Source organism: Mesoplodon mirus (genome assembly GCF_964341445.2).
Source record: "Mesoplodon mirus genome assembly, chromosome: 14".
NCBI lineage: Eukaryota > Metazoa > Chordata > Mammalia > Artiodactyla > Ziphiidae > Mesoplodon > Mesoplodon mirus.
The window spans coordinates 38,829,731-38,857,226 of NC_138990.1; the positions used below are offsets into that span (position 1 = coordinate 38,829,731).

The 27,496-nt window shown below is 51.8% G+C and overlaps 1 protein-coding gene and 1 long non-coding RNA gene across 5 annotated transcripts in view; both read right to left on the reverse strand.

The window, feature by feature from the left end:
• The window catches only part of LOC309815760, a 48,325-nt gene extending 42,508 nt beyond the window's left edge, over positions 1–5,817 (reverse strand). For both annotated transcript variants that reach the window (XR_014295933.1, XR_014295934.1), the window contains exon 1: positions 5,223–5,817. This is a non-coding gene — a long non-coding RNA (uncharacterized lncRNA). The remainder of the gene's footprint in view (positions 1–5,222) is intronic.
• A 3,847-nt stretch (positions 5,818–9,664) lies between these two features.
• OSR1 (odd-skipped related transcription factor 1) lies at positions 9,665–21,335 on the reverse strand. Of its 3 annotated transcripts, XM_082643178.1 has the most exons (4): positions 16,542–16,813; positions 16,065–16,436; positions 11,316–12,015; positions 9,665–10,604 (listed from the first exon to the last, which is right to left on the reverse strand). In XM_082643178.1, the coding sequence occupies exons 3-4, from the start codon at positions 11,981–11,983 to the stop codon at positions 10,469–10,471; spliced, it is 804 nt and encodes a 267-aa protein (XP_082499304.1). In that variant the 5' UTR covers positions 11,984–12,015; positions 16,065–16,436; positions 16,542–16,813; the 3' UTR covers positions 9,665–10,468. The 3 variants fall into 3 exon arrangements, with proteins under 3 accessions (XP_082499304.1, XP_082499305.1, XP_082499303.1); XM_082643179.1 differs by lacking the exons at positions 16,065–16,436; positions 16,542–16,813 and adding an exon at positions 21,062–21,335; XM_082643177.1 differs by lacking the exon at positions 16,065–16,436.
• Between the last annotated feature and the right edge of the window lie 6,161 nt (positions 21,336–27,496).

Genomic DNA, 27,496 nt, shown 5'->3' on the forward strand with positions numbered 1-27,496 from the left:
CCCAGGAAGTGGAAATTTGTGGAGAAATCTGTCACTTGGTGTATACTTCTGTAAGGCCAATATTGGTTCACTTAAGCAACAAGATATCCAAAAAGCCACCGATTACCAGGCAGCAAAAACTGAGTGGGGAGCCTGGACTTCCATCTTTGCCTGGCTGCAAAAAGGTGCTCCCCCCTGCCCCACCCGGGTGTATCAGAGAAGGCTGAGAGGGAAGCCAAACTTACACCAGTACCCAGAGGTCACGAGGCCTTCTACCTACCCCCAGCAGAAGCAACAAGAAGGGACTTGGACCTCGCTCCTCCCAGCCTAGGAGGCGTCAGCAGAGGCCTAGCACCTCCACCAAGTAGTAAGCAAGCACCCCTGTCCTCCCAGGGTGCCCAAGTGGGGAGCCTGGACCTTCACCCCCACGTGATGGTAGCAAAGCATAACCTCCCTCTTCCCGAACCAGCGCAGCAAGTCAGAGGAGACTTGCTGAAATAGATTTTGATAAGATCCAGAGTCTCATGACATAATACCAGAAATTTCAAGGGTACAATTGGAAATTACATGTCAGACCAAGAGCCAGGAAAATCTTCACTTGAAAGAGAAAAGATAATCGACAGACATCAACCTCAAGGTGACGCAGATGTTGGAATTAGGCAAGAATTTTAAAGCAGCCATCATAAAAATATTTCAGTGGGCAATTATGAACCCCTGAAAGTCTCAGTAAAGTAACAGAATATATGAAGAAAAGCCATATGGAAATTTTAGAATTTTAAAAAATATAATCATTGAATGTTTTAAAGACAGCAGAACAGAGGGGACACAGGAAAGAATCAGTGAAGTGGAAGAGACAATAGGAACTACCTGAGCTGAACAACAGAGAGAAAATGGCTGAAAAAAAGTGAACAGAACCACAAAAAGTTGTGAGATCATAACAAAAGATATAATACTTGCGTCACTGGAGTCTAAGAAATAGAGGAGAAAGAGAACGGTGTTGAAAAAAGTATTTGGAGAAATTATGGCTGAACATTTTTCAAATATGGAAAAGAAAGAATAACTGAAGTTCTTTCAAATATGGAAAAAGATGTAAACCTATAGATTTAAAAATCTGTGCAAAACCCCGAATGGATAAACCCAAAGAAATCCATACCATGAACCATCATAATCAAACTTCAGACAATTAAAGAATTAAAGACCAAGAAAATATCTTGAAAGCAGCAAGAGAGAAATGACACCTTACATAAAGGGCAGAAATAATTCAATTGACAGCAGATTTCTCATCAGAACCATGGAAGCTGGATGGTTCTAGCACAACCTTTTTCAAGTGCTGAAACGAAAGAACTGTTAACCCAGAATTCTGTACCCTGTGAAATTATTTTTCAGGAATGAAGGAGAAATAAAAAAATTCTCAGATACAGGAAAAGTAAGAGGATTTTCCACCACCAGACCTGCTCTAAAATAATGGCTTTAAAACGTTCTCAAAACAGAATGGAAATGATTTTAAAAAAGGAAACTTGGAACATCAGGAAGAAAGAAAGAACAATGGTAAAAGCAAAAACGTGGCTACATAGACTCTCCCTCTCCTCTCGAGTTGTCTAAATTATGCTTGATGGTCGAAGCAAAAAGCATAGCATTGTTTGGCCTGCATGTCAATGTATATAGAGTAAATATTTAAGACTATTATGACATAAACAGGGAGCCTAAAAGGAGGTGTCTTAGTTAGTTTGGGCTGCTATAACAGAATACCATCGACTTCTTGGCTTAAACAACAGGCTGGAGGTCCAAGGTCAAGGTGCCAGCAAATCCAGTGTCTGGTGACAGTTATCTTCCTGTTTTACAGATGGCCATCTTGTCTTCTTGCTGTGTCATCACACGGTGGAGAAAGGCAGGAAGGAAGCAAGCTCTCTCATGACTCTTCTTGAAAGGGCACCAATACCATCCATGAGGGCTCTAGCCTCATGACCTAATTACCTCCCAAAGGCCCCATTTCCTAATACTATCTCACTGGGGATTAGGATTTCAACCCAGGGATTTTGGGGTGACACATTCAGTCCATAACAGGGGGTAAGGTTTCTACATTCAGTCAAAGTGGTAAAATGATAACACCAGTAGATCTTTGTGATGATGATATAAATCTATATCTTGACTGTGGTGGTGGTTACAGGAATCCACCCATTACTATTGCTATGTCTGTGAAAAAACAGCATAAGAATATACACACATTGTACCAACATTGATTTTTCTGGTTATGATTCTGCATTAATCATTACACAAGACACAACCACTGAGAGAAAATGGGTGAAGCATGCATGGAACCTCTTTGTACTATCTTTGCAATACCTGTATATCTATAATTATTTCAAAATAAAAAGTTTTTTTAAAATGGGAAATGGTTCTAGATTAAAAGATGCTACAGACATATACGCAACAAAAATCTACTTTGATTGGATTATGATTTTTTTTAATTCAAAAGGTTGGAACGTTTGGGGAAATTTTAATATAGATGGGATATTTTTGATGATTTTAGATAAAATTATTGTTAGTTTTCTTCAGTGTGATAGTAATGTTGTGGTTACACAGAATAATGCCTTTATTCCTAAAAGATGTGTGCTGAAGTATTTAGGGATGAAATATAATCAAACTAACTTTCAAATGGTTCAAGGAGAAAGACAGCGAGAAACAAATAAAACATTGTCAATTGTTGACTCTCCAAGGAAGGTATGAGGGTGCTCCTTGTACTATTCTTTCAATTATTTGGTATGTTTGTAGATTTTCATTTTTAAAAAGTTGGAGGGATGGACTGATGGACAGATATGTGAAAGAGCAAGTATAGTAAAATGTTAATTGTGAAATTTAGGCGATGAGTAACTGGGTGTTCATTATAAATTTATTTCAATTTTTCTGTATGCCTGGAAACGTTTAAATTAAAATACTGGGAGGGGGAAGCTGAGGGAACATATCAAAACTCAATGCCCTCCTCCAGCATGCCCAATCCTCCCTGGCCCAGTTAAATACATACTTATCATAATTAAAATAAAACTTATCATTTGTCATGGGAAAAAGCTTGCCTGGCTTCCTGGCTGGAGAAACCCTACCAATGCCTTACACTTTTCCCATAGTGGTAAAGCCCCAGGCAGTGCCATTGTCCACACCATCAAACTGAGAAGTCTCCTCTGAGTATTACTGATTGTCAGGGAGAGACAAACCTGGACAAGACCAGGCTGGGCTTATAGATAATCTGGTTTTCCCAGAAGGTACCCAAAATTTAAAGGAGTTAATGCCCCTTATGTGAGCACCTGAGGCCTAGGAGTACTGAGAAGCATGTTGGTGGTGGTGAAGAGGCAAACGAATTTTGGGTTATGTATGTATGTTGAAAATATACTTATATTGGGGGTAAATTTACTTTTACGGGAAATATATATTAGAACTACAATAAGAAAACAACTCCCATCATGGTGGGAGTTTATAACACATTAAGTACCAGAGTTAGGAATTAATAGACAAAGAAATGGAAAAATTAGAAAGAATATAGAAGATATGAACCTTATCATGAAAAAAGATGGATTTTATGATACATAGATCGCTGTAACAGTTGACAAGAACTCTTCAAGCTGTCCCACCTGCCTTAAGAGTAACTGCTCAAGTATTTCGGTGTCACCTGAAACTAACACAACATTGTAAATACCCCAATAAAAATTCAAAAAAAAATTTCAGTGTCAGCTGATCTCTCCAGTGACAAGACCATGGAGACTGTTCCTGATAGCAACAGCGTCACACCTGCTCTGGTTCTTGGCCTACTGCAGACCTACAGGAGGAGCTACGCGTGCTGTGAGATACTGAAGATATTCTGAACTCTGACTGCACAAAGACGCTCAGCTTCTGACCCAGGTCAATAAGGAGTGAACCCATCTTCCAAGTAAATCTCATTATTTAAGGCAAGGCCCGTATTCTCTGAAAGCTCATTTTCCCTCTCTGGTCCTTGGAGTGGCAAAGAATCTAGCCATTCCTGCCCCATTTCCTCTAGTTTTCTTTCATGTCCCCTGTAAAGTTTCTCATCTCATGCCACCACCTACCTACAGGCTCCAAGTGGTACCCACTGCTGTGAATGACAAAAAGCAATCCATCCCTGCACCTGTCATGACAAAACTCCTTATCTCCCCAGCAAAAGAGTTCAATCAAACCAATCATTAAAAATAAATTAATTACGCTTTATACCTCCCCAGAGATTGCTGAGCTAAATGAGCCAGCTAAGTGTTTGGAAAGGAAAAACAAAACTCTCAGCCAATTCATCCCATCTTTCATCCATCTCAAACCATCCCACTTTTCTGGGTTAGTCCTTCTATATTCTTACTGCTGGAGCTGGAACCGGCACTGGCCAGGAAAAATGGCCAAGAATGGAAGAATAGATGAATGGATGAAGAAGATGTGGCACATATATACAACGGAATAGTACTCAGCCATAAAAAAGAGAAAAAATGCCATTTACAGCAACATGGATGCAACTAGAGATTGTCATACTATGCGAAGTAAGTCAGAAAGAGAAAGGCAAATGCCACATGATAGCATACATGGAATACATGGAATCTAAAATATGACACAAAATGAACCTATCTACGAAACAGAAACAGACTCACGTATATAGACAACAGACTTGTGGTTGCCGAGGGGGAGGGGGTTGGGGGAGGGATGGAGTGGGAGGTTGGGGGTAGCAGATGTAAGCTATTATATACAGGATGGATAAACAACAGGGTCCTACTGTATAGCACAGGGAACTAACTATATTCAATATCCTATGACAAACCATAGTGGAAAAGAATATTTCTTAAAATGTATACATATGTATAACTGAATCACTTTGCTGTACAGCAGAAATGAACACAACATTGTAAATCAACTATGGTTCAATTTTTTAAAATGTAAAAAAAAAATGGCAGCAGATGCCACGGCTTAGGTGGCTGGGGGGTGACACAAACATTCCTGCAAATATGTCCATGTGATAGTATCGTGTGACCAGCTTTTCTGTGGGCTAGGACAATCTAAAACAAGTCAGAGGAAGCACAGATCCAAAGGAGACTACCGAGGGAGGTGTCTGCAGAGCGAAAGACCCGCTGCTACTTATTCAGTGACACCTGCCACATACATAGGCCCCTGCCCTGCCCCACACCTCAGTCTGCCCCCGGGGGGATTCTTTTTCTCCCTAAGCATATGCCTCAAAGGAGTGGTGTGAATGGGGCACTTACATTTTGTCACCAGACTTCCTCTCTCAACCAAACATAATGATAATCTGTGAACGGATTAATCCATTTGTCTCCATGGAGTTAAAAAAAAAAAAAGTCTTCTTTCCAGTTTTCCAGAAGGTTTCAAGACCACCAGTCCAGGTCAGATACCCTTCTTCCATCCCACTTCAGGATCCCTGGGCTATGATAAAGTGGAGATGAAGATTCTCCTGGGAATAAGGCAGCTTGGGAGGCAGGTTACTTCAGGAGGCTGAGAGAAGCTTTTCTAATAATACTTTTACACAGTGCTTCAAAAATGCCAAAGTTGTTCTGCAACACATTAGGGTCCAGTTTTGGGTTCAAGCACTTAACAAATGACTGAGAAAACATGTATGACTTTGACCTCTACATTAACTGAATGAGGTAAGTGGGAAGAGTATTATCACCATTATGAGGCTCAGAGAAGTGTAGGTACTTTGCCCAAAGCTTGGGAGCAGCAGGAAAACCTAGAACTGGATCTTCAGGTCTCAAAGGAAACACAGCTTCTAATTCCTCCTGTGCCACTGACATGAGGTTTGATCCCCATGAGACATGAATCTCATGTCCCTTGTGAATTTTTCATCTGGTCCCAACCATCAGTGTGGCCCTAGAGGTGGCCCCAAAAGCCGGGCTGGACGCGTAGGGTGGGTGACCAAGCCTGCGCCTCTAAGAGCTCGGCCCCGCCGGGGGCTCGAGACCTCTGCCTCAGAGACCCGGGTGCCCGAAAAGGCTGGGGACGTACGAGACTTTCTGATCTAGGGCAGGGTCCGGCCGCACCATCCCTGCCGGCTCGAATCCCAGGAATCTCCGTCAGACCACGGCTGCGCTGGATTCGAGACGCCAAAGGAACTCCATGGGTCTCCAGCCCGCATTAAACCCGGAGCTGCCCTCTTCTCGTCGGCATCTCTGGCGCTCACATACGCCAACAGCTGGATGTGCCCGCCGGGCCAGTGTTACCCCGAGTTTGTGATCCCTGAAAGTGAGACACAGAAGTCGGAAGCGACAGCCCGCGTCCGCCTGAAGACACCGCGCCCCCGCGCCCACTGCTCGGGGTGGTGAGCTCCGGCTGCGCCTGCGCGCCGGGCCTGCGCAATGGGCGGGGAGGCGGACGGGTGGGGCCAGGTGGGCGGGGCGAGTACCCCACGGCAGCTGGTGCTTTGAAACCCTAGGGCAAGGAGACTGTTCTAAACCACCAGATCCCGGAGGCGGAAGCTGCTGGGCACCCTCCTTCACTAAGGGCACCTGCCAAAGCTTCGGTTCTGCGGATTCTGTCGGTGGGGACGAACCGATTCTTGGCGCACCTGTGGGCAGGATTTGAGGGGCGGGACCGGGAAATGTGGGAGCAATAGTGTCACTGCTCCAGGTGTGGCCCATCTGTGACGTCATGGAAGTACGTAAATGAGATACCGATGTAGACGTCGCGGATCCCTTGCGCTCTTGCCAGAGGCCTGTGTGACATCACTGTCATCGGGAAGATGCCCTGACGTCACAGTGCCATAATGTTCTGGGAGGTGGGATGGGACGCCTTTGAGTCGGTTCTACGGACGCCAAGGTTCCAGGGGAGGGGGTGGGAATGATATCACAGGTCCCACGTTCTTGCAGATGAGGTGCCGTCCGGGAGCCCTAGACCATCTTACTGCGTTTCTCCCTCCCCCCAGGACCCTATACTAGCCCTGAATCCCGAGACAAGGAGGAAAAAGGCCCTTCGTGCGCCCCAAACCCCTAGCTACATTCCGGAAGGAGGGGGTAGAACCTGAACTCTTCCTCTAGGAAGGAGCCCTTGCGGGCTCTTCTTTCCCCCAGGGCGCTCCTGTTCTCCTCCCAGAGCGAGCGCTAGGAAGCTCCAGGCTGCGCCGAGGGTCTCTCGCGCCTTCTACCCGCCCAGCAGAGAAGTCCAGCCGGGTAGCTGCCCCACCTCCTGCGCTAGAGACGAATCGCAGGCCTAGCAACTTTGGAAGGGCCCCAGCCTAACTCTCATCTCCTTCCCTCTCGAAAACCGGCCTGAGCCACGCTGGGCATGTGAGGCCAAAGGAAACTTAATGTCTGAAAACGGGGGGTGGGGGGTGGTTCAGAATCTTCCAGAGGTGTAGCAGGAAAAAATGGCCACCTGTAGAGTGGACAGGCAATAAAACACACCCAGCATTTCTGACCGTCTCGTTGCCTTTTCATGCGACCCACAGAGTAGGATCAGGGAATTGTAGCCTGTGTGGGGTCTGGTGGTCCGCGACCCAGGCTTGCCCTTCCATTTGCAGTCGCTGTTACTGCAGTGTATGAAATCACTGCCATGAGGATAGACTGCAGCCAGCTACGCTGCTAAGTGGTTTCTGCGTCCACCAAGATGATAGAGGCATTGAGAACAGGCTGGAGGTCTCTGGGCAGCACCCTGTCCCACTCCCACCCCATCCCCCAAACCTCTGCGCTTAGGAATTCATTCTTCCAAGGACGGACACTCGGTGCTGAAAGTCTCTCCGTGGCAGGGCCTGGGGATGGAGGGGCGGGGATTCATGGTATCAGAGGTGGGTGGGCCAGAAAGGAAAACCCTCCTTGGCAAACCTCCCCATTTCACAGTCCTTACTAAGTCCTTGAGTTGGGGCAGAGGTTCTTTGTGTCCTGGGGAGGTGGGAGGTGGTGCAATGTGAGGGACACGGGGCAGCAGCAGTCAATCCCTGAGGAAAACGGACTCCCTAAAACAGTAAAGGAACTGAATGAGGCACTCTTTCAGGTACTCAGAGGTGATCAAAGCTCTCCGTAGTGGAGTGTGTGTGTGTGTGTGTGTGTGTGTGTGTGTGCGTGCCCACGCCCTGTCCTCATCTTGGAACAATCACTTAAACGGGCGAGTAAAGGAACAGATGTGGCTTCCCCCCTGGGGCGCTAACACAAGTCGCGGCCAAGCGCGACCCATACCACAGCCTGCGCTGCCTGGACCCAAGCCGTCGAAGCCCAAAACCCACTGACTAACCCTCCCTCCACATGCCCAGAGGTCACAGTTCTCTGGGATACGGGCTCCGCTCTCTCCTGCGGCGAGTCCTTTTGGACCCGAGGGGTAAGAAGGCTTGGGCTCTTGCTTGACTAGCGGAGATCCCATAGGCCGGTCCAGAACCGGCAGTGCCCCGCCCCTCGTTCTCAGTGGGTCCTGGGACCCGTCAGGAAGGTTTGGAGGGTAAGACCAGATGCAGACAGGACCTGCGGCGGAAGTTACTCGGGGTTGCAGGCAGGACACCTCGAGGTGCCCCGATTCCTGGGCCGCCCCTCCAGGCCTGTCCAGCAGGGGGCAGCGTGGCTCCGAATGCTGAGGGCAGGACTCGTCCACGCCGTCTCGGCCAAGGCCACAGAGATAAGTCGGGTTCCCGCACCGCCGAGTTCAAGCCCGCCGAGGGCGGGGAGGCATTCCCAGAGGAGGTGAGGATGGCGCAGCGAAAGCCTAGAGCGTTTTAACTCCTGCGGCCCCGGCACACTTTTTCAGACCGAGGACTGGTGGTCCCTGTTGCAGGTAAGCTCGGCCCAGCTGTCTGCGCGGTCACTGAGCGCCGGGCACAGAAGCCCGAGAGGCTGCGCTCGGCTCGGGAAGGGCCGCGGGCGCCACCGCCTGAGCCGCCGAGCGGTCAGGATGCTGGAGCTGGTGGAGCCCCGCCCCGCCCCAAGCTGGAGAGCCCCCTGCTGCCTGGCCTCTAATTGTGGGAAAACTAGGCGCCCCAGGGAAGGTTCAACTTGTGGAGGGCCGACTCAGATTTCTCCTCCGAAACTCCCCGGGCCTCCCAGGGCGCCCGCCCCCGCCATTCCTGACAAGGCTTTAAAACGGCAGGAATCTTTGCGGGCGTGGAGCCGGGATCCGGGCAGGGGACAGGCCCCAGCCAGAGAATTGTGTCAGGGGGCTCCTAACAGAGGGAGTGATGTAGTTCTGGGGCTTTGGGGAGGCAGCGGTGATTATGTATTTGTAGCCGCGTATTGGGGCCCGGGGGACGGTACTGGTCTGAGGCAGTCCGTGAGGGCGCTTCCTTCCCTCCCCAGTGCAGCAGCAAGAGGCCTGGAGGGAGGCTTTTCGTTGGGGAGGTGGGTGACGTTCTCTTCCCTTGGTGGACCCTAAGCGACCCCGACACCCGGGGATGTTGGGATTTCTCACAGCCGATGTACTGGCCGCAGGCTCGGCTTCTTTGTAAACTCGGAGCCCTTCGGAGATGAGGACTGGGGAGACTGAGACCCTCAGGCCAAAGTGGAGGAGAAAAGTAAGAAGATAAATATGGGCGGGGTCCGAGGTTGCCCAACACCGGGAGAGAGGAGGGCTGCTCCACCCATCCCAAACCGCTGACGCTCCTTAGGGGAAAGTTGCTGAAGTGGGACAGGTCGGCTTGGGCAGCGAAACCCGCTCCTCTCAAAGAAAGGAGCCGCCCAGTTTCCTGCGTTTGGAAGGGAAATTACCCATCCTGCAATGCCTGTAAAATAACCGTTTATTTAATATTTTTAAAAACTCCAGTGATAAATGTCCGTTACCGATGGTCAGCATAAAGTGCCAATCGCAATACATCGTCCTGCTCCTAGCCTCCTGCTCGCTCGCGGTGATGGGGCAGCGGAGCAGGGGAGCCGGAGGCCGGGTCCCCTCCAGCCCCAGGGCCCGAGGCCTTCGCCCCGCCGTCGGAGTCCGGGAGCCCAGGGCCCGCTGCGCGGCAGGAGCTGGGAGGGGCGCTCCCCGGCCCCGCGATCCTGGGGCCCGGCGGCTGAAGCAGATACAGGGATTACACTTTTGCAGGCTCCCAGGGGTGGGGTTGGAGGCGGGAGGAGGGGTTGGAGGCTGCGAGAGAGCACAGAACTTCTTTTCCTCTCCCCTCTCTCTCCGCAGTCAGAGTTACAAGCTTATATGGTCAAAGAAAAAAAAAAAAGAATAAAGAAAACGTATAAAATAACAATAGAAAAAGTAATACTTCTGGGAGAGGCGCCGCTGCGGCTCCGCGAAGCTTTCGTTCTTTTTTTTTAATGCAGTTTTCCTTCCGCCACGTGAGTACCTCCTTTTGGCCAAGAGTTTAGCCGCGTCCTGGGGGAGCCGCCCGGGCGGCCGGGGTCACGGCCCGGGGCGGGGCTCTGGAGTTCCGCGTGCGCCCGGGCCCCGGGGGACGCGTTTGGGATGGGGGAAGGTCCCGGGAGGCCCTCCCGCTGCCCGCCAGAGTCGCCTTCGGCTTCTGGTCCCTCTGGAAGAGGGGGCGGCGTGACCCAGGGTCCGGGTGCCCCGGAGGCTCTGTTTAGCATTTGATCTTGGAGGTTTTGAGCTCCTTCACCTGTGAGTGTAGCGTCTTGTGGACAGCGAGAGTCCTGGACTGGCAGAATCCTTTCCCGCACTCTTGACACTTGAAAGGCTTCTCTTTGGAGTGAATATATCTGAGGGCAAAAGCAGACCGAGAATTAATCCTTGCAAAATGACCCAATGTTATAAATATTATAAATAGTTATCCAAGATCCCCTCCCACTGCAATGAGGAGCTTGCCCTCAGAAGAAAGGAGGTTTGGGAGTAGCTAGTGTGGAGCAGGGAGGTGAAGGAGACACCTCCGTCTGCGCCGTGCACAGGTCCAGCTAGGCCGACCCCTGCCTTCCTAACCGGGGGCCAGCATGGCCTCCTTGTAAGGCCTGAGTCAACACTGAAGGTGAGTGAGGGGACCTGGGTGGGACAATTTGCTGGAGCTGTGCTGTCCCAAACGGTAATCACCAGCCACATGTGGTTATTAAAATTCAAATTAGGTAAAGCTGAAAAGTTAGTTTCTCAGCTACACTAGTTGCCCATTTCAAGGGCTTGATTGTCTTTTGTGCCACGTATCACTTTTCATCATCGCAGAAACTTCTATCGCACAGCGCTGCAGAGGGAGGAAGCTGTGCGTGCCTCTCTGGAGCTTGGGTCCTATTCCTCGCATGTTCTCTCCACCCTTGCTCCAGGAGCCCATCCCTGAGCTTTGCTGGTTTCCTTCCCGATTTGGGGGAATCCCAGAAACTTAGGAGGCTTGGACTTGGTAGGGGGTGGGTCTCGCATTAGGGAGGAGGCTGGTGAGGACATAAGCAGACAGCCAGCTCTCTCCTGGGCCACCCGCAGTACCGCACCTGTGGTCTCGTAGGTGGTCTTGCCTCCGGAAGGCTTTGTGGCAGATGTCACAGGTGTAGGGCCGCTCGTCCGTGTGCGTCCGCTCATGGATGAGGAGGTTGTAGGACTTCGTGAAGTGGCGGCCACAGAATTTGCAGACGAACTCCTTCTTGGTTTTGGAAGGCAGGCGTCCCCTCGTGGGCTTCTTTTCTGGGGACAGCTTGGTCACATCCAGGAGGGCGCCCAGCCCACCGGCGGGGGACCCGGGACCCTCTCCCCGGCCAAGCTTGGACGGATCTTCTTGCGTGGCCGCCAAGGCCAGGTTGGCAAAATCAAAGCGCGGCTTGGTCTTGAGCGCCGCGGGGCCGCTGCCTCCAGCGGTGATCTCAGGCTTGGGCTGGATGACGTGAGGGAACCAGGGGAAGGCGGGCAGCTGGAAGCGCGCGTCCACCAGGCTGGACACGGCGCCGGGCACTTTGGAGAAGGAGGACCGCGGCAAATGCATCGCGGGGTAGCCCAGCGTCCACTGGTGCAGGTGCACGGCATGCAGCGCGCTGAAACCATACAGATTGGGCAGGTGGTCCGAGGGCACCGTGGGCAGGCCATTCACTGCCTGAAGAAAGGAGTAGTTGGTAAGCTGCAGAGATGGGTGGATGGGCACCGGTGCTGGCAAGGTTTTGCTGCCCATGGTCGTAGTTGCAGTATGTTCTCAATCTCGATCTGCAAGGAAAAGAAGAGGGGAGGAGAGAGGAACAGACAAGTTCAGGGTAAGTGCCCTCCTTCTGAGTTCCAGCCCAGCCACACCTTGTCTGTCCCCCAGAGCCAGAGCTGGGAACCTAAGACCCCACCCATGGAGCTCACTGCCCTCACCGAGAAGGCAGGAACCCTCAAAATTGCAGGGCTCCTTCCCAATGGCCTCCAGCGGAGACACACAACTTGATACAGAAACCAAACTACATCCTACGCAATGCGACCAACTTAAAACGAGTCTACAGTGTACATGACACTGAGAAAGGCATAAGCACAGGGAAACTGTCGTGTAAAGACTTACATCCAGGCAAGCCTTAGTCAACAGAGAATTACACTCTCCTGTAAAGATAACAGAAACTTGGAAGCACACTTACACATTCATGTGCAGATAAACAAATACAGAAATGCACGCTGACAGATAAACACAGACTCGCACATTTTGAAGCAGAGTTGACAACAAGGTGCAAAGATAAACTGCGACAAGCGGTATTGTGCTACTAAACAAAATGCAGGGAGGAGCGCTCGTACACACACGGGATCACACTGCACCTATAAAGAGCTCCACAGACAGGCAGCACACATACAAACACCCACCAGTCTGCACATCTCCCAGCTCCTGTGCATTAAGCTCTACTAGCTGACCATCAGTTTGGCTTCTAGAAGCCATGCCATGTTTCTCCTTACAGCTCTCAACATTGACCTCAAATTTGCTTTTCTGTATCACTGTTAAGGAGCCCTTTTGACACCACCCTCTCTGCAGCTCCCTGCGGACTGACTCCCGTCCACAGCCCTTGGGGATCACCTTTGTTTCAGCAAGGACGCTAACAGCCACATTTACTTACTCACTCAAACATCTGCAGTCATGTACAAGGGGTCTTCAGTGCCCTCCCTACCCCACAGGAAAGGGTGGCAGGGGCTTGGGGCTCTCAGGATGTGTGTGCCTGTGGTGAACACCCCCTCCCGGGCAGGTGGGTTTGCCTATGAGCAAGGGCATGGAGGCTGGTCCTCAGCTGCTGTGGGCTACGCACCCTCCAGATGCAAGGCCAGGGAGCTTGAGCAAAGCCAGAGGGGAGTCATGCTGATGCGACAAGCAGTCTCCTGGCCTTCTTGACTCTTGGTCAGGGTCCCCAGCCTCCGTGGACAGGTCTAGACTCGGCAGACAGACCTTTTATGTCTGTGCCTCCCAGACACTCCTAACTTGGGTCGGTCCAGTGGAGGCAAAAACAGGGAGAAAGAAAGGTGGAATTACACAGAAGACCCTGGGAGGTCTTCTCAAGGTCTCAAGTGCCGAAGTCCGTCTCAAGAAGTCACTGGGGAGCAGGGTGCTTGGGACTCACTTCTCCTTGCCTGTCTCAATCACCTGCCTCCCACTTCTCCCTTTACTCCTTATTTCCCCTCTCCTCTTCCTCAGATCTTTCTTCCAACCTGCAGCAGGTCCCCACCCCTAGGCTTCCCAGGCCCCTGCTCTGTACCCTCCTTCACAGCACACACTGACACCACCCAGACAGCTTCGGAAGCCTAGCTTACCCTCAGCCCAGGCCCCTCAGGCTCGGGCTGCCTTTCACTACAGGGAAGCTTTGAACGTGAGGGCAGTGCCGTGCAGTTCCCAGGAGGATTGAGGACAATATTGACCTAGAAGCCCTTCCCCCTGGAAGCCGTTGGGGAAGGTCACTCTCGGTGTGGTGGGCCCTAAGGAAAGGGGCTCTGCTGGGGGTGGAGGGAGCAAAACACCCAGAGCCGGCAGAGACGTCCTCGCGCAGGGTAAATCGAATGAAAACCAAGTCGGACCGCAGCAATTAATTCGGCCTGGGGCTCAGGGAGGCACAAATCTGCGTGGGAGCGCGGAGAGAGGACCCGGGCGGCGGAGCCCTGGCCTCCGCAGCGGTGTTCTCCGTTACGTCGATCACGGGTCGCGCCAGGGACGACCCGAGACCCTCCTACAGCGTTGAGACAGGGCGAAGCAAAATACGAATTGGGCCAGAGAGAAAGCTGGAGCCTGTTTGGGTTGGGAAGGGGGAGGGGGGAGAAAGGAGACGACTCGCTGACTTCAAAGGTCTGCCCAGAGTTAGGCGAGGTGAGCGCTCTTTGATTTGCTGTCACCTCTCCTTCCCCTCCCTGCGCTGGAAATCAGATCCTTATCTCTGGCTCCCCGGGGCCCGCAGGGCGCCGCCCGGGCCTCCACTTGCTCCCCTAGTGCTCGGCCTATCCCCGGCGATGGCGACAGAGCGCTGGGCTGCACCCGAGCCCGGGCCGGCTCCGTGCAGGGTCGGGGATCCCAGCAATCCCTCGTGTACTAACCTGGCCTCTCCTCGCCCACCCCCAGGAGCGGAGCCCTTGGGCTCGGTAAGGGGAGCGGGCGCCTGCAGCCGACACTGCTCTTGGGAGCCAACCTTAACGGGCTATCTGCCCAATCTTGTTTCCCCCAACACTCAATTTCTTTTTCTCAGTGGCGCAGCCAGTTTATTTTCTGCCACATTCCGAGGGCAGGGTTCCCCAGGCCCTCGTCAACGATTTTCCCGGGGACGAAATTCGTTCGAAACGTGGCTCTCTACACTAGTAGTCCCAAGAATGGGCCGAATTCACTCTCCGGTTTCAGGCAGTCAGCTAAGAGGAAAACACAGTCTCACCCTCGCCTGTCCCGCCAGAGGGGATGAGCGAACGCCCGGCCCCGCTGGCTCCCGTTGCCCTGACACCGGAACCCCAGCGTGAAGGCTTTAGATCTTTAAAAGCGAGAGGAAACACCTCTTCCCAGGCCCCAGGCCAGGCATCCACTCGGCAAGGAGCTAGGACCTCGGGACCTTGGAGGTGCGGGTAAGGGTGCTGACCACGCGCATCAAACGCCATTCGCGCTTCCCAGCCCGGATCCCCGCGCTGTGCAGACACTGTTTCCCTCGTGCGGTAGAGCGCCAGTCCGGGGTCTGCAGCCAACCCTATGCTGGGCATTAATGAAGTGTGCAGAGTCTATTAAAGTAGTTGATTCGGGGCTAATTGAGCGTGAGCGAGTTAACCGCTTGCATTAATGAGGGCAGAGCGAGCTCCATGAGCTTGCGCCTGGAGGAGTCTAGCATCAGCCCCAGAAAATCATCCTTGACACAGAATCCCCATCACGTGTGGTGACCGGCGTCCGGACCCCTGGCGAAAGGACTGACCAGCACGGGACACTTCTGTTTAATTCTCCCAACGAACGAGATCGAACGAACCCTTCGGCTACGCGGCCATCACCCCTGCATTTAAACGCCTGCTGCGTCCTCAGCGATCTGCTCCCCAGTCTTACTGAAATCGCAATTACTTCTTGGAGCCTCGGATAGAACATCTATCTACCCACTGGTCGCCCTCCATCCGTTCCCCCCGCCCCCCGCGTCCTTGCCAGCCCCTCTCTTCTCTAGGAGGCCATGAACCTGAGAGATTAACTAGCCTTGCACGTGGTTTCTGTTCCCAAGAGCCAGCGCGCAGCTCTTAACCCGGGTGAAATTTACCAAATTGTGGCAACAAAGAAACCCTCGCAGCTACACTGTACTCCAAGAGCCTACCCCGCTACTGGCCGAGCTGCTGAAAAACGAATGGATGTGGGTTTTCATTCCTCTTATCAGAGAAGTTTGGGGGGAGAAATTAGTTCAGCAGGCAGTCCGTCACATCTTTCCCTCTCTTCTCCGGCTCCCACCTTCTCTCCTGAAGGGAGACAGGCGCGGGAGCAAACGAATCCTTCCCTTCCAAGCCCGAAACTGAGGACACCCGCGGCTCCACAGTGTTTCCGCTACTGCGGCGTGCGGGTCTCTGATTGGGAAGTAGTGTTCGCGCCCCCTGCGTGCTCCCCTGCACCAGGACAGTCGCGGGTTACGCTCCAGGCCTTGACCACACAGAGCAATCATCGGATAGAGAACACCCCGAAGGCAGAGCGCAAGTGCGAGGCGGCGTCAGGCACGCGGCCCTGCGCTCCCGGGTCGGGCCGGCCTCGTACCTGAGCGCAACTCGGCAAAAGACAAACGCTCACGAAAGCGCGACCCGGCGGGGGCATGCACCTGTCCCTGGCGCGGGCGCCTGCGGCTGTAGCCATCCATCCGCTCCCTCTTCCTTCTTCGTCAGCTAAGGTAGGTCAGGTTGGGCTAGGCGCGCGTCTCGGGAGAGTCTGTGCCCGCTTTAGTTGCTTCGGTTTCTTAGAGGGGGGGCCACAGGCTGACTTCCGAAGTCCGCGAGCACCTCGCCTGGGATTCCGCGAAGCCCGGCCGCGCTGGGGGCAGTAGTGGGGACCCGCCCCCTCATTCCCCCAGGGTCAGAGGCCGAGGACCCCTCACGCGAAGCCCCTGAGCCAGCACCCACGACCGCCCAGGACTGCAGCTGCTCTCGCTTTCACAATGGTCCTGCAGCCTTCGCTTGGCGAGAGGAGCTTCTTTCTGGGACAGAGAGAGAGAGGAGACACCCGCCGATCGGTGACAGGGGACCCGGGAGTCCTGCCCGTATTCCCCTCGCCGAGCCCGGGCGCCCAGGGCTGCAGTTACCTTATTCCGCTGCGGTCCCGGCGCTGCGCGCGTCTCTGGGGCTCCCGCTGCGGGGGACCCGGGAAGCCAGAGGCGCTAGATTCCACAGCGTCCTGGCCCCTCTCCGGCTGCGGGGACTCCGAGCGCCCGACACGCGGGAGCGCTCAGCGGCCCCGGAGTCCTGTCCGCCCAGGGATGGTGAACTTCTCTCGGGGCTCCTACGTTGGGTCTGAACCCGGTGCGGCTGAGAACGTACTGGGGAGAGACCGAGCTCCGACTCACTCACCCCTTAGCACCGAGCCGCCTACTTATTTTAATCCACCACCCTCCCTCCTCCCTCCCTCCCCCCTCCTCCTCCCCTCTCCCCCTCCCCCTCCCCTTGCCTCAGGATTCCTCCTCTCCCTCCCCTCCCTCCCCTGCCCCCCTAACCATCCTGCCCTGCGCATGCGCACTGAGAGAGAAAGTTTTGCTGACCCGGGCAGCCGACTGTGGCAGCGGCGCTCGCTTGGCCCCGGCCTCCCGGGAGCTGCGTCCCCTGTTCTTCAGTCCTGTGCGACCCTTTCTGCGTTGTTAGGCCCACGAGGTCCCCCCAGGCGCGCTAGAGGAAAAACAACCTCTAGCAGATGAAACCGGGCTGAAACCGCGCATTTCGCAGTCCCCTGCCTTGGAGCCTAGGACACAGCCTGTGCGAGGTCGGGGTGGGGTGGGGGGGGCGGTGCGTCGGGATCCTGGCGCCTTAGTTTGGGCTCCAGCGCACCTTGGCCCCTGCTGACTAGCCTCTTCTCCCAGAATCCCTTCTGGCGTGGAACATCTCCTGGACATCCGAGAGTGCTCAGTGCCAGAGCGGTATCCCAGACCCCAATGCCTATGGGTGACCCTAAACCCTGTGTTATGGAGTTCGCTAGAAAGATTAGAGGCGGAGGATGGGGCAAGAAGTCAAGAAAGTTATTTCCCTAGGACCCAAAACCTTCTGGGATTCACACCCTCTAATCATGTATTCATTTATTTTAGGAGGAGGATGAGAGTTTGGAGGATGAGCTGAACAGGCACGCGATTCAAGCTGAAAAGTTCTTCAGCTCCAGGACCTTGGAGTCCAAGGGACTGGTTCAGGTGGAGTTGGTGATCTAAGTGAGGGTCAGGGTTCTTGCTGCAAGAAATTCTGTCTTCACTGCTTATGCTTTAAAAAGGAGAGTACTTGTACCTTCTTCACTGCCTGGCTCTAAGAGCTGACCTCCAGCTGACCCCAGCCCACATCCCTCCCCACCATCTCTCGGGAACAGCCAGCCCTGGGTCCGGAGGAGGGGCTGGTTTCTGGAGCTTGGGTGAGTCCAGATTCACACCACTGCACTCCTGGGGTTTGCCCCAAGACTGCTGCTGAATGACCCCTCTGAGGTCTGGAGACTGGCTCCTGGCCTCAGTGGGTCTCTAGTATATTGGTATTGTGTCTCTGGAAGAAGCTGCCACTTTGTCCAGATTCAGTCTGCAAGTCTGAGCTTTTTTTTTTAAAGACTCTTGGTTCCCTGACCTAGGAAAACGGTAGTGGAAATGCCCCCCAAAAAGGAATAATTGGAGGACACCCTGGTCTTACCCCCAGGCGGCCTTTAGAACAGAACCTGGCCTCCAGCCCCTAGGTAACTTTGTCTTGGGCAGGGAGGAGGAAAAAGGGGTGCAGTCTTTGCCCCAGGGGACTGCATTCACCCCCTGCAGTTTAGTGCTAGAGTAAGGGACCCATGTAGGTTTGTCTGTGCAGCTGGAATCCTAGCAACTTCCAGCATGGAGCGACATTCTGGCCCTTGGGGGCCCCCTGGGAGGCCCCTTGGGAACAGAAGGAGCTGAGATCACTCCCTCCCCTGAGATTCCAAGGTAGCAAGTGCTAAGAGCAAGGAAGGCTGGGAGGGCAAGTCCAACAGGGCATTCCTGGACTGTACCGGCTTCCACCTTGGGCCAGGGAATCTGTGTGCACAAGGCTCAGGCTCTCCTAGGAGACCAAGCTTGGTACCTTTTATTACCAGCAGTGAAAGAATCCATAGAGGCCTCCACAGTGGGCCATCTGGCTGTCCAGACCACTTAAGAAATGTCCCCTAGGAAGAGGACATTCAGGTAGGATGGAGCCTCCTGGGGTGTACATCTCTGGCTCAGAACGCCACCCAGTGCAACTGTGCTTCCTCCATCTTTCACTTGCCTTTTTCTCCTGAATCAGGGCCCCTGGCCAACCTGCCTCAAAGACTTCTAGAAAATCTCCAGGTAGAAGGATCCCTAAAGAGCTCTTGGAGGAAGTTTTTAGGGATCTTAAAGAAAGGGCCATGCAACCCGGTTGTTTAATGCTGCTTTTGCCAGGTTATCTGGAAAACTGACCCCCACTCAGGTCAAATCCTGTAACTTAGCTGGTGTGGGGCAAGATGGGGCTGCAAGGCTGGAGCTGGTCCCTCCTGGCCCAGCATCTCAGGCTTTGCCTCTCCAGCTGCTTCCTCTGGAGCTGGTCTGCAAGGTAGGACAGGACAAGGCGAGAGAGAGGTGCAGGACAGTGGCACTGCCCAGCCTCAGATCTGTTTCAGACACCTGGCTTCAACGCCATTCTTTCTAGGTCTTGGACAATGAACACCCCCAGAAAGCTGGAATAATGAAATTCAAGATTTGCTGGCTGCCATCGAGTCCTCCAACTCAATCTGAGCAGCCAAGGGGATGACCCCCAAACCCTGGCCTCAGTCTCCAGTGGAGACCAACCAGATTCTGGTTCCCTCTGGACCCACCGCAGGAAGAAACCCTGGAAGCTAAGGACCCCTCGGCTTCTCTACGCAACGGGAACAAAGGCCCCCCCCCCATTTAAGAGAAATTGATCAGACTAAGCTAGGTCTAGGTCGCCACGCTGCGCCTGGACTGCAGCTTGGATAGACTGAGCAGAGCGGGACTCAGGACACGTAAGGGCTACCAAGTTACTTTACAGCGAAGGCAAATTCGTTTAAAACTTGCAAGGACATCATGGTTCAAATATGGTCAACGACCTCGCTATAGGGGACCCAACCACCCTATGGCCCCAGAGCTCGTCGAAGGTGGAGAAACTCCTGTCTGGACGCCCATGCCATTCCTGGGCGTCCCGCACACTCCGCCCCCGTGTCTGCAAGCTTTGCTCGCTTAGAGCCCGCGGGCACCAGCCGGGGACCAGACCCCGCGCAAACCCCCTCGCTGGTCCTTCTGGTTCGCCCACCCACCGCCCGCCCGGCGCAACCGCGGGCTCCCGAGTCTGGGACGGAGCAGTCTCGGGGAAATGGTCCCACAGTAGCGACCAGGCCTCCAGGTCCGGGTTACTGCCCGCCAGTGCCGGTGGGGTCCAGCAGGAAGCGATACCCAAGCCAGCCCGTGGCGCCGGGTCGTGGACCGCCCTGAGCCCAGTCCCGCAGAGAGCCCCCGCCCGCCGCCGCCTTTCCTGGGCACGATGGGGTGGTGACAGCCTCTGCTGGTCTCCCCACCCCATCCCCAGACCCTCTCCGGACCCCTGCTCACTCGGAAGGAACAGTGCCCCAGCCTGCCTTCGGAGTGAAAATTGAGCAGCTTCCAGAAAATTAACTAGAACGTGGCTTACTTTGCTTTGGGGGGTTTGGATAAAAAATGAACCCCACCTCTCCTCACTTCCCAACCACACAAAAGTGACCTCATTTTTTTAGAAAATGAAATTTACTTAGTACTAGGTGAGCTTTTGCTTCCAACGCAAGCTTTCCTGTAACTACTTTGTGGACAATTGGGGGTCTGCTCATTTGACCCCCCTTTAAGCATGTACAGAGCTTTCAAATAACCGAGAGATTTAGGTATCCCTCTGTAATCATTTAGATGATGGATTGTAATGGCTCAATAGTTCCTCTGGAACCATTACGATCAATCAGGTCAAAATCCAGCTTTGGGGAAAAGTTTTTAAGCACGGGAGGTAGGCAACACGACATCCACACACACTTGCGCAGATAACAGGCTCTGATAAGGTACAAGCAACGCCAGAGTCTTAGGAGAATAGATCACAGGTGAACCCAAGAGCCGGTGTTTATTGTGACAGCGACAGGCAAGTTACAGTATCAAAACTGAAAGGGAAACTGAACTGTTTTTCCAGGCAGTTCCCGTTTCCTAAGTGCTTTATGAGCACATAAGTATCTTGTAACTATTTGTCACCTTAATAAATAAAAAAATCATGCATGCATATATCTATTCTTGGTTTATGAGATGTATGAAGCACGAATATCATGTGGAATTGCATAAACGCTGGGCATACTAGCACCGGTAAAACGGAACGAAAATCACGTCTTAAATTGTGAAGATAAAATGTAAAATGTGCGCAGAAATTGTGGGGAGTTTTTACTTTTTGTACAACTATGAGTTGTCAAAATTATTTTCGACGGATCTACGTTCTAAGATTACTGAATTTTGCTTTTATTCAAAGGTGGAAATAAATGTATTAGAAACGACGCAGTGTCTAATCAAACTGTGGATGATGAAAAAAAAAAGTTATTTTAACTGAATCGCGTATAGTCAGGGGGAAGCCCTGCGGACAGAATTACCTTACTACACCCGCGGCGCTACGTCGTTGACGGGCTACACAGGCGGCGGTCGGCGCTGGAGGAATGAGCGTTGGAGGTAATTAATTTCCAGACACTGGAGGGTTATTATCTGCATAGCGATTTCCGGCGAGGGAACTCGGAGCAAGTCTGGCTGCGATGTTTTATCGACAGACTTGGGGACGCAATCCTAAAGAAAACGCGCCACCTGCTGGTGAGCAAGTGACATCTCCCGGTGCCCCTTCCTCGAAAAGTCTCACATCCAGTTGTCTCCGGGGAGGGATTTTTTTTTTTTTTCCTTTAAATGTTCTTTTCTGAGTCACGAATTCGCCTTTACTCATGTAATACTACACACTGCCCTTCCAAAGAACAAACACGGATTCTGTTTCCCCTGCTCCAGATTTGTGAGGGTAGTTTTTGTTTTGTTTTGTTTTTAAGAATCCGAAATCCTTGTCAACTTTCTACCACCATTAGTTTCTGGTCCTGGGAAAAACGATGAACCAGGATCTACTGTGAAAGTTTTCTGCACTCTCCGAGCTGGGTTAGCGCTACCTCCTAGGTAGCTCCTTGGAGATAAGGATGCTCTGACTCTTGCGTCCACTTCTTCCCTCCCTCCCCAGCGTGGAGGAGCATCTGGACCCGGGCCCCTCCCAGGATTCCCAGTCGGGCTTTCTGAAGAACCAAAGGAATGGAGAGGGAGAGCCTGCTTCTTCGAATCGGATTCCCTGAAACACGCCATGCCTCCTCCTACCCTCACTTTCCTCCCAGGCAGGCCACTGGATTCCAGGTCCTTTGCTGATCCCTTTCCTTCCTGGAATTCCCTACAGGATATTTTAGCTGGACCCTCTCTACTCCTTGGCAGCAAAGCTGCAACTTAAAAAAGAAAAAAAAAGTTGTTTTAAATTTTATTGAGATGTAATTGACATATAACATTGTGTAAGTTTAAGGTGTACAACCAGTTGGTTTGATACATTTATATATTGCAATATGATTACCACCACCATAGTGCTAGCTAGCTCACACCTCTATCACTTCACATGATTATAATTTCTTTTTTTGTGGTGAGAACAATTATCATCTAGCTTCTTAGCAACTTTGAAGTTTATAATACAGTACTGTTGACTATAATCACTATGCTGTGCATCCAGAACTTACTTACTAGTTGCAAGTTTGTACCCTCACCATCTCCACAATTCCCCCAATCCCCAGCGCCCAGCCCTGGTAACTACCATTCTACTTTCCGTTTTACAAGTTCAGCAAAGCTGGGTCTTTTTTTTTTTTTTACATCTTTATTGGAGTATAATTGCTTTACAATGGTGTGTTAGTTTCTGCTTTATAACAAAGTGAATCAGTTATACATATACATATGTTCCCATATCTCTTCCCTCTTTGATGCTCTCTTTCCCTTGTTATCAAAGCTCCGGCTTTCGGGATAGAGACCGGAAGGGAGAAGTCCTAAAAATATACCTGTTAACATGCTCTTTGGTCTGTCTTTTGCATACAGAAGAAAACAGGGTGTAGGAGATCCTTGGGGGCTTCGGCTGTGCTGCTCTCACAGGCCTCTATCCAACTTCCTTACAAAACTCCTTGCAGGCACCCTGGGAAGTTTAGAGCTGAAATTGCACAATTTCTAATAAGGAAGAAAACAGAGGCTGAAATTGCTTTCCAAGACCAATTATTCCAAGACTCTTACAGCACTCTTTGCAGGAAAGGCTTGAGATCATGTGCAGAGGAAACAAGCTAGGGCCGAGGGAAAGACAGGCTCCCTGCCCGTGCTCCAGGCTGTCGGAGGAGGGCTCTGCTTCCTGCCACCCATCACTCTCTGCTCCAGCAAGAGGTAGGGTTTCCCAGTTCCTTATTCTGCGCTTGCAATGAGGAGTGGAAAGGACTTGACTTAGACATTCCAAAGAACTACGAAAGCCACCAAAGCTCCCTATGTGATGTGAAGCCCTGGCGTGCCTCCCACATGCATGAATAACGATACTGACTGGATGGAAGGGGACGGGGGCTTTTGCCTCTTTAGTGTTTATGATTGGGGTCTTCCTGCATTCAGACTGTCACACTGAAGAAGTCCTGGGTCCCCAAAGTGGTGGCCCAACTGCGAGAGAAGCAACCACCCGTGGAACTTGGAAGGCATCCAGATGCAGCTCTAAGAGTGGTGTCCATCCAGCAGGTGTGACTACGACCCAAGCACTGGCATTGAGGAGGTAGGTGTGAGGTGGGCTGAGAGATTGGAATTGAGGATGCTCCATTATATTTGCCCCTTGGGAAAGTCCAGAGTAACCAGCAAGCTAGGAGAGGACCAACCCCTCTGCTAGAGGAACCTTTGTTTCTCTGATTTCCATGAAGTTCAGCTCGGGGGAAGGAGTGGTATTCGTGGATCTGAGCTGTGTCACAGTATAGCTGCACATCTGCACAGAGCAGGAAACCACACTCCCTATTTCAGCCACCATCAAGGGGCAGGTGCCCTTCCTCCCTGGTCTCAGCTGGCACTTAAAATGCCAGCTCTCACCATAGCTCCCTTATTCCCGGGTGACTCCAGGCAAATCCATTTGCTGGTCATGTCTCCAAACCCCTACATGAGAACCTTTCCTCTGAAGAGAAAAGCATTTGCTGAAACGCTCTGAGCAAATCCAAAATACAAAAAAGGGGCATATATTAGCACATGATTTTTCACTTCAAAATGACTAATGGTTGGGTCCTTTCGGTATATTTGGGTATTCATTTGCATATCACATGTCAACGATAAGGGAATGGAGAGAAAACTTAAAACTAGAGCATGATTATCAATGTCTTCCAGATAAAGAATTTCTGGAATCATGGCTTGGTTTGCCAAAAATTCTGTCTGTCACAAACATTTCAGGAGATTTATCTTAAAAAGGATACGCCATGTAGGGTAGAGGGGCTTGTGCTTTCTTAATATTCTGAGAAGATAGCCAAGGGGAGCTGCAGAAGGCCACGGGGCCCATATGAATGGAAAAAGCTGGGTTCTCAATGCCCAGGGTCCTGCATGGGCAGCAAAGTGCAGGGAAGCGTGGAGAACCTCAGGGCATTTCCATCTCAAGCCACCCACCGGGTACAAAGGCCACCCACTGAGGAAAGGGAGGACCCACAAACACCCCTCAGCTCAGCTTAAGAGCTGGTCCTCAGCTAGTTCTTGCTGGAGTGGTAACTGGTTAGCAGGTTAATGGTTTAAGAAAGTGCTTTCCAGGGCTTCCCTGGTGGCGCAGTGGTTGAGAGTCCGCCTGCCGATGCAGGGGACATGGGTTCGTGTCCCGGTCTGGGAGGATCCCACATGCCGCGGAGCGGCTAAGCCTGTGAGCCATGGCCACTGAGCCTGCGCGTCCGGAGCCTGTGCTCCGCAACGGGAGAGGCCACAACAGTAAGAGGCCCGCGTACCGCAAAAAAAAAGAAAGTGCCGTCCAAAATCCCAGCCACAGCATCACCCCGAGAGTTTTCACAGTGCAGATTCCCAGGCCCGGTCCTTGGAGTTTCTGATTTAGGAGGCTGGCAGGGGGCCCTGAGAGTCTGCTTGTTTTACAAGCTCCACAGATGATTCAGATGCTGGTGGTCTTTCAAGCCCATGCAGAGTGAGAACTGTTGGTAAAGAATGATTCTGCCCTGTGGTATCTGGGTTTTTGCTAAGAAGGATTCTGAGGATTGAAAAGTTATCCAGAGCCAAAGAAAAGGCTCTTCATTAAAGCAGTTTATGCACTTGAGTAGGTGTTTCTTCTTTATCTTTTCTTTTCTGTAAGAGAAGAGGTCTGGACTGGATTATCATCAAAAGCCTCTCAGTTCCAAAGCTGTAGGATCCACTTTGTGCCGTGGGATGATGAGTGAAATGAGGGTGGGGCTGGGCTTTCCCTCCACCCACATCATGTAGGAGGCTCCCAACATGCAGGGTTTCTCCAACCGAGCGAGTCATCCTGGGTCTTGAGAAAAAAAAACCCTCTCAGCCGGCAGAGGAAAAAAAAGTCATTTCTGCAGAACTCCCTTGGGAATACAGAGACCCTGGAGGGAACCAGCCAGCAAAGCTGCCCTCGGAAGTTAGGTCACACAGAGGCCACAGGGATGTGTAGGTTCAGGCACATGGGAATTAGCTTCTGTGTTGGGAAGCTGATCACATTTGGGGTAAAGGGGGGGAACAGAGGCCTCTAACATCACCTGGTGGGCCTCTCTTGTTTTTCAATCCATAGTTCATTATGTGAGTGTTACTGGAAGCTTTGAGAAGGAGGAAGGCGCTAAATGGGTTACATGGTGAGACTGGGTTTGCCCACACACCCTGCACATTCCGGATCTTGTAACAGGTTTGACGGGTGGTTATTCACACAGAAGCAGTGTAGACAGCTGAACGGAAACCCTAGGATGGCTGATTATTCCCCTGTGTTACTGGGGTCATGACATTTGGTGCCGGCCAATAGGGCATTTTTAATGTTTTTATTTTGACAGCACTTTCCAATTTTGTTTTGGTAAAAACATGTCTATTTACATGCCTCTTAATAAACATGCCACTTTACAAGTCTTATTAATTTTAAAAAGCAGTGTAAAGGGTTCCAGATGAGTACGATCAATTTTAGTCACCTATGGTGTACAGATGAGGTAACGTAAACATCTCTTTGAAAGTGTCTAGACTGATTTCCTTGCGTCAGGTGCACCCAGGGCCCCTGGCTTGATGGAAAGGACAGTGATTTCAATCGCTAACACCCTCGGAGTGATTTAAGGAGCTGTTGTGTGACGCCTCCAGGAGAGCGGCATTATTCCTGTCACCCCTGTTTTATTAACAGAGACGTGAGGTCAGAGGCCTCCCTGTGGCTGGGCCGAGGCTCACGAGTGCAGTCCTGGAAGTGGACGTGGGCTGAAACCTCTGAGGGCAGAGCTACACACAGTTCTTCCCAGGGTTCTCTCCTCTCCTGAGCACGCGTGCCCTGCACTCCTCCGTGATCGGCCTGAATCCTCACACCAAACCCAAGAGGTCAGCAAGATGAGTATTCTCACTTTCTGTCTGAGCAGATTTGGCTTAGAAGTATCACGTTACTTGTCCCAAAGTCACGTAGCTACGTAAGTCTGGAGCCACGACTTAACCCCACATGCATTTGATTCCAAAGCCCAAGTTCATGATGAAGGCAGCCTCCCTCGGCAGTACTCAAAGTGTGTCTGCTGGTGGCATCGGCCTCACCTGGAACTTGTCAGAAATGCAGAAGCTCAGGCCCTGCCTCAGACCTACTGACTTGGAAGCTGCAGACCCCATTCTGATCCTCAGGCCCAGGCTCTAGCCCTGCTCAGGGTCTTAGCCCTAAACACAGGATTTAATCTCAGCTTCTAGAATAGACATCTAGAAGCTGCTAGATGTACAAAATCAAAGGCCCACAGACTAAAGCTTAGAAAAACTGCATCACCCAATTATAATGTGCCCCAGGGACCCACAAACTCTGCTTTGGCCCAAGAGTGAGCAGTGTGGACTAGCCAGCAACCTGACCCTGGCCTTTCCTTTCTTCTCCTCTCCTGGCTCCAGAGGTCAGACTGACTGAACAGAGAATCCACTGAGAACAGTAAGCAGAGCACAGCCTCTCCACAAGGCTTCAGAGTCTGCTTTAGGAGATGGGGGATGAGAAATGTAGAAGAGCCTCACGGTGTTTGGGGAGCAGTAGTACCTGCCTCCCTCCTCCTAGTAGAAGAGAAAATAAGAAGGGGCTCCTGGGATCTTCTCTGGTGAGGCACGAGCTTACACAGTGACGGACATATTAATCAGGAGATTTGTACATTAACAGTGCATTGCTCTTGGGTCAGTTGGGCACAGGTAACATTTTTGAATTCCAAAGGCATCCGTGATAAGTGACTGCATGTTAAAATTATGCAAAGGGCTGACCGCTCACAAATCACCGAGGTCTTAGATATGCCTTCTTGTTTGATTCTCCCAATCTCTGCCAAACTAAGTGTAGTTATTGTACCATCCCCATCAACACTCTGCCAACAAAAAGGAACCCAGTCTCGGCAAGTGTGCTTCATCTTCTCTTCAACTCCCCTCTTTGAAATCCAACGCAGAGGACGCTGGAGTTGAGGCGCCGTGGCCCGGGGCCAGCTGTGCTGGGAGCATCCGCAGGGCCACAGGCGGACGTCGGGCCGTGCTGGCGGTCTGGTCTCCCACTCCACGTGTTGTCTTCTTCTCCAGGAGCCCAGGGCTTTCACACTGGCCCTGTTCGACTTTCTCTCTTCTTCTGAGATTGGAGGGGTTGCAAGAATCACCACATCAAGGGAACTGTGCATTTTAAGAGCAGGGTCTGGAAAGAATCATGTTTAACCTACGGGATTGGCATAGAAATGGTAGAATTGCCTCTATTCCAAAAAGCACAGAGTATAAACTCTTGGAGGAACCTTAAACATATCATCTTTGACACCTCCATTTCACAGACGAGAAATTTGAACCTCCAAATACGATTT

Excerpts from the sequence above, each read along its gene's own strand:
- OSR1 (XM_082643179.1), bottom strand. The coding sequence starts at position 11,983 with ATGGGCAGCAAAACCTTGCCAGCACCGGTGCCCATCCACCCATCTCTG. Across the intron at positions 10,605-11,315 it reads GACCACCTACGAGACCACAG|ATATATTCACTCCAAAGAGA; the intron begins GTGCGGTACTGC and ends TTTTGCCCTCAG.